Raw genomic sequence first — 6,811 nt, 5'->3', positions numbered from 1 at the left:
CATTATTCTGGGTGTCTCCAGTATTTTCCTTCTCAATTAATACAGCACCAAAACCCACAAATACGCAAGACAAATGTTTTTATTTATTTATACAGGTATGATTACACATTTAGTAAACACTAGTTTCATGAAAACATAAGTCAATCATCGATAATTAAAATAATTAGGTAGGTGGGGAATGATACAAAACAGGACGTATACAAAACGTTACATGAAGGGAGATAACTCTAACTGAATAAAATCGTCACACTTCCCCCTCCTTAAGTCGATGCGTCCCGCATGACAAATAGAACATTTAAAGACTATCTAAAACACCGATGATCACACTAACAGTCTCCAATATGTAATAAAAGTACAACTTTCAGTAGGTCTGAAGGACACAAACACTTCCGTCCACATTTCTTCAATCATCTAACAGTCCGCATACACCACAGGAGGTCTCCGTCTCATGCATCTCAACCAGCTCGATTTCCCTATCTCCTTCTGTGTACCTTGTCGTTTTCCAGACCACATGCCTCTCTATAACTGGCTTTGTCTGAGTAGACACACTCGCCATCGCCTTTGACACCCTAGGAACTTGATGGAGATTGGTAGGAGGCCTCTCTACCCTTGGGACTTTCTGTGGGATACAATTCCTGGGATCCTTGGGACTCAATTTCTCTGGCGCCCGTTTAGGGGTGAACACTTGATCTGGCCGTGTATGCTTCCTCACCGTTGGATCAGGGATGGCCTCTACATCAGGTTCCTCGCCAGCAGCAGACTCATCATGGTCTTCCCCATTGTCAGAGTCCGACACATCACCTAGGATGCTAGCAAGATCACCAGGGTCATTGTCTTTCCACGAGTCTTCCTCCTCTCTCACTGTAGAATAGCTACCTCCTTCACGTGAGGGTCCCGGCTGTGCCGTCTGTTCTACACTGTGTCTTCTCTTCGTGTGCCGGAGAAGATTGCTTGCCGAGGTGGTAGCAAATGGGCATTCTTCACATACGAAGGATTTCTTCTCCATTTCCTTCAGACCACACATGAGAATATGCTCCTTCATCCTTTCAATATCTACACTAGTGAATGCACACATGGGACATTTCTGTTCCTTCCTGTGAGTGGTCTTTGTCTTCACCATCTCTACAACATACAAAAAAGGGAAGAAAGGATTCAGATGATGTATGAAAATGGTTCACAACTTACAAAATCAGGAATACAAGAATACTATTGGTACTCTAACTAATCAAAATTAGTAACATATTCGGCCAGCCAGCGGGGTGGCCGTCTCGTACGTCGGGACGTGAATGGGTTTCCCCATTCGCCCTCACTCGCCTCGACGATTTCACAATCATCCCCAGAGGTACGGGGTATGATATCATCCCTAACAGTTTGGGGACCTTGTCCTGTGTCTTTGACCTCCCCCTCCTTAGGTTCTGAGGTACCTTTCATCGGTCCTGTGTCCGATGTTTGCTCGCCTGTTAGCTCTTGTCTTTTCTTCAGTTGCATGCGATCTACATGAACTATTTGTGGTGCACCGCGAGTCCCACACAGTACCTTGTAGGTGACATCTGAACATCTGCTTACTACCTCAAATGGTCCTCTCCAATAACTTGTAAGTTTTGAAGAACGGCCTGGTAGATACCTCGGGAAGTAAACATAGACCTGGTCTCCAGCCGAGAAGGTTTGCCAGCTGAGCTTTTGGTCGTGCCAGATCTTTTGTCGTAGCATTTCTGCATTTGTATGTTTTCTGACATGAGCATGAGCTCTCTCCATTTTTTCCTTTAGTTCCCAAGCCCATTGGTTTGTTGGAATTTTCTTTGCGTTTTGGGGTAGCTCATACATAATGTCCATTGGCGTTGATACTTCCCTACCAAGCATAAGGGCGTTAGGGCTACTGCCAGTAGTTTCGTGAACTGCAGATCTATATGCCATAGTAACAAAAGGCAGATGGTCATCCCAGTCCGTGTGGTGGTCATTGACGTAGGAAGCCAGCATGGAAATCAGCGTACGATTGAACCGCTCAACCATACCATCTCCCTCCGGATGGTAGGGAGTGGTTCGAGTCTTTTTGATGTGCAATACCTCGCACATTTGTGAGAAGAGTTGTCCCTCAAACTGTTTTCCCTGATCCGAGTGTATCACCGTTGGTACGCCAAACCTAGTGACAACCTCTCTAACAATGATATCAGCCACGGTCCCTGCAGTCATGTCTGGCATTGGAAATGCCTCAGTCCATTTCGTAAAATAGTCAGACACTACTAATACATAACGATTCCCTTTGCTAGTCAATGGCAAATCTCCAAGTATGTCGGTTGCTATCCTTTCCATGGGCATACCGGCACCAACTACTTGCATAGGTGCTTTCGGAGTTTTCATCGGCCCTTTTTTTCTTGAGCACACTTCACAGCCTGCTATATATTGTCTCACATCTCTCTGTAGACCAGGCCAGAAGAAGCTTTGTCTTACCTTGCTCAAGGTCTTCTTTACTCCCAGATGACCAGAGGTCCGATGATCATGACACATCTTCAATATGCTCCTTCGCTCAGTCATTGGTACAACCGCTTGCAACGTTTTGCCTTTAGAGTCTTGCCATTTGCGGTACAGTATGTCATTCGCGACTATCAACATATCCCGTTGTGACCAAAGGGACTTCACCATTACACCACCCATGTGCACGTCTTTGGTGTTTGGTTTGGTAGTGTCCTCTACCCACTTCTTAACTAACATAATATCTGGATCCTCTTTCTGGAGCATTGACAAGGATTTTCCCCCGGTTTCATCTTGTTGCCTGTCGGACTCTTCTTGTTTGCTAGACCCAGTCTCTGTCACGCCACCAACAGACAGTTTTGTTACCTTGTCCCATTCAGGATTGAACTTACACTTCCGACAAGGTCGCCTACTAAGTGCGTCTGCATTTGAGTGTTGGGATCCTGGTCGATGTTCGATTTTCATGTCATACATGCTCAGAACTTCCAACCATCTTGCAAGTTGGCCCTCTGGGTTCTTGAAATTTAGGAGCCAACGCAGGGAACTGTGATCTGTACGAAGGAGAAAATGTTTTCCATACAAGTAATGGCGGAAACACTTGACAAAGAAGACAACGGCGAGCAACTCTTTCCTTGTAACACAGTATTTCCTCTCTGACTTTGACAGTGTTCGACCTGCGTATGCAATAACTCTCTCGTGTCCATCCTGGACTTGGGCAAGTACACCTCCTATAGCAAGGTCACTTGCATCTGTGTCGAGCACAAATGGTTTAGTGAAGTCTGGGTATGCCAATATCGGGGACTGGCACAGCTTTGCTTTGAGGCAATCAAAGGCTTCTTGGCACTCTTTAGTCCATATGAAACGTTTGTGTTTTTCTGTAAGCCGATGTAATGGTTTGGCGATGGCAGAGAAGTCCTTGACGAACCGCCTGTAATAGCCGCACAGTCCAAGAAATGATCGGACCTCAGTTACAGTTGTTGGTTCTGGCCAATCCTTCACTAGTTGTATCTTGCCAGGGTCTGTAGAAACTCCTTCAGGCGAAATAATATGTCCAAGGAACTCAACATTTCTAGCACACAGCGTACACTTTTTCGCTTTTAGTTTTAAACCGGCAGCTGACAAACGCTGAAGTACCTTCTCCAGATTGCTTAACATTTCTCCAAAAGTTCTCCCAGTGACAATCACATCGTCAAGGTATATGAGGCAGATGTCCCACTGCAGTCCCCGCAACACGGTTTCCATCAGCCTTTCAAACGTAGCCGGGGCGTTGCACAGCCCGAACGGCATTACCTTGAATTGATAAAGGCCACGTTTGGTCGAAAAAGCAGTTTTTGGTTTATCTCCCTCCTCCAGCTCGACTTGCCAATATCCGGAGCACAAATCGAGGGTAGAGAACCAGCATGCTCCAGACAGCTGGTCAAGGGATTCATCAATCCTTGGTAAAGGGTAAGCGTCTTTGATGGTTGCGTCATTAAGGCGCCGGTAGTCCACACAAAATCTGGTACTCCCATCCTTCTTCTTTACGAGGACGACACCAGACGACCAAGGACTAGTTGAAGGTTCGATTATCCCCCTGTCCAACATATCATCAATATGCTCGTCTACGGCTTGTTTTGCATGAACCGGAAGCCTCCGAAGGGGTTGTTTTACCGGTGGATGATCACCAACGCTGATTGAATGTTTCACGACACCGGTTTTTCCAATGTCTTGATTATCCTTTGCAAAGGCATTGGAATGTCGAACTAACAATGCGCGTACCTGCTTCACTTGATTTCTAGTTAGCCCTTCACTGGTCCTGTCTAACAGATCTTGAAGTACCGGAGTTAGAGCCTCTTTTTCTTTGCTGGTTGTTTCACAAGACATAACACTGTCTATCGGTGTGAGAGACCCCACAACCGTCCCTGCATGCACCACTTTCACATCTGGAGATACATTCATAATTCGCAATGGGACTGTTTCACTATTGCTGACCAAAGTCTTTCCTACCAAAGCTCGATCAGTATCCAGGAATTTTGGTGCAGGTTCGATAATGCTAACACCCTTGGGCACAGCGGTACCAGGAGGAAGAATGACCTGTCCATAGGTAACCATCTCAGATTCTGGGGGGATGTTAAGAGTATCAGCAACAGCCACTCGATAACAACCTATTCTTCCCTCACTGAGCAACTCAACCTCCTGCTGTCCAATTGCGAGTTTCCGTTTCACCACATCGACAACGCATTTTTCCTCGTTCATGGAGTCCAACCCAAGGACTCCGTCTACTGATAGTCTGGCTACCACCAGTCCCTTCTTGTACAAGTGGTTATCAATTAATACTGGTAACACTGTATGACCGCTTACTATCAGTGGTTCTCCATTCGCAGACAAAATGTCGCGGGGCACCTTTGTCAAGGGATGCTGATACCTATCTCGACTGCATATTGCCGTGAACAAACATTCAGATACCAGCGACAAAGTCGACCCCGTGTCCACTAGAAATTTTCCTTTTACTCCATGGATCTCCACATTAACATAAATTCCTGGCTCCCCAGCTTGTCTATTCACACCAGCTTGCTCTTTCTTTTTCGCACCATTGGCTTTTCCTTTCTTATTACCTTGCTGGTTATCCTTTCTCGTCTCCGGGCAATTCCTTTGAAAATGGCCTTTTTCACCACAATTGAAACATTTACCGTCAGTACCTTTGTTACGGAATTTAGGTGCTGGTCGCCAATTGCGCTGTTTAGACTCCAAGTCTGCTACTTGGGTCTTTAGGCCTGCCAGGGATTCTTGTATCTCAGTCATAACTGCAGTCAATGCTTTCATTCCCTGATCAGTTTCTTGGTCATTAGCCTCCTTCTGAGCTATGGGCCTTAAGAACCCTTGCGACTCCCTGTGTTTCTGGTCTGACTTGATGAAGGCCTCCAATTCAACGGCATGGCGTATAGCTTCATTGAGACTAGCTGGCCTGGCTTGTTTAATCCGCAATCTCATGTCCGAGTCTATCAAGGCGTCAATGAACTGTTCTTTTGCTAGTACCTCAATGACATCGGATGGTGCGGTCGGGTATGCTTGATTCGCTAGCCTCCGTATACTTTGTCCCAGCTCCGGTAATGACTCGGTCGCCTTTTGCCGCTTTTCTCATAGCTGCGCACGATAGAGTTCATTCTGGTTTGGTGGAGCAAACCGTTCACTGAGAACATATACCAGGTCCCTATATTTCTTCAATGGTCCACCTGGGAGGTTACCGAGTACTCCTTGTGCCTGGCCCCTGAGGGAAACAGCTAAGTATAACCCCTTCTCATCCTCGGTCCAATTTGCCAATGCAGCACACGATTCAAAATGGGCCTTGTAGTCCAACCATGACCCACTGCCGTCGTAGGTTGCAGGCTTGATATTAAATGATGGTGTTCGCCTGGTCTTTGCTTCGTTTGTGTCTGAACACTTGCTGCGCGGTTGGTATGTCCCGTCATCATACCAATACTTTGGTCGACTCAGTGGTTTACTAGATACAGATTCTTGCCAGTAGTGATCGGACAAGGGACCTTGTCGCTCCTGTGACAACCCGTCGCCAGTATTATTTCCGTATCTGTCCATGTCTGGTGTCTGCGGGCTAAACTGTACAAGCTTAGTATGTAGGTCAGCAGCATCCTTCGAACTCTGCCCCAGACCACCACCAGAATCAACATCTGAACTGCGCACAGTCACTATCCCGGAGTCAGCTGTGTTTTTCTCGTCTAATACCACCGTGGTAGTACTCCTCGGAGTCGAGTGCCTGGCTGGACCATCTCCTGGTTTCTGTCCTACACCATATGATGCGATGCGGGCCTCCAGCTCCTCTATGGTCTTGTTGATATCCTCCATTGCAAGTTAATACAAAAAAAATAACAATAGCTATGTTCAACTATGATCCCACCGCTGCCACCATTAAAATGTAACGTGCACCCTATGGTAGCGCGCGTGCACGCCGGGTCTCTCAATTTAGACAGAGCTACCTGCTCCGGAAGCGATTGGAATTCCTCAGCTACCTGGCTGAGCAGTTGAACAATTACTCAATTTAATAAACAATATATCTATACACTACAACAGAGAAGGACAGTACCTCTGTCCACCATGTCACCATACACGAGCCAACAATGTGTCCGCGGTACGTATCACGTCGCCTAGGCGTATGTTGCCCAACAAGGCTACCACACACCGCAACACTAACAGACTGTCAGCACTACAACACTGCAAGCACGTCCCTTATTACTGAGCCGACCACCGTACAGCTCCGACGTCGCCTGCCAGTGTCCTGTTATTATCACAGTACAAAGTGTTGTGCCAAGTACTGTATCAGTAGTCAGGCGTACCAGAGTAGCCTTTG

At 46.7% G+C, this 6,811-nt stretch overlaps 1 protein-coding gene across 1 annotated transcript; it reads right to left on the bottom strand.

Annotated features, from left to right (window-relative positions):
• Positions 1-61: 61 nt before the first annotated feature.
• LOC132564506 (uncharacterized) lies at positions 62-1,187 on the bottom strand. Its single transcript, XM_060229160.1, has one exon. The coding sequence runs from the start codon at positions 1,118-1,120 to the stop codon at positions 404-406; it is 717 nt and encodes a 238-aa protein (XP_060085143.1). The 5' UTR covers positions 1,121-1,187; the 3' UTR covers positions 62-403.
• Between the last annotated feature and the right edge of the window lie 5,624 nt (positions 1,188-6,811).

Source organism: Ylistrum balloti, unplaced genomic scaffold (genome assembly GCF_031769215.1).
Source record: "Ylistrum balloti isolate Yb309-2 unplaced genomic scaffold, AGI_CSIRO_Ybal_v1 Utg372340, whole genome shotgun sequence".
Lineage (NCBI taxonomy): Eukaryota > Metazoa > Mollusca > Bivalvia > Pectinida > Pectinidae > Ylistrum > Ylistrum balloti.
This window is presented reverse-complemented; position numbering and strand designations above follow the sequence as displayed.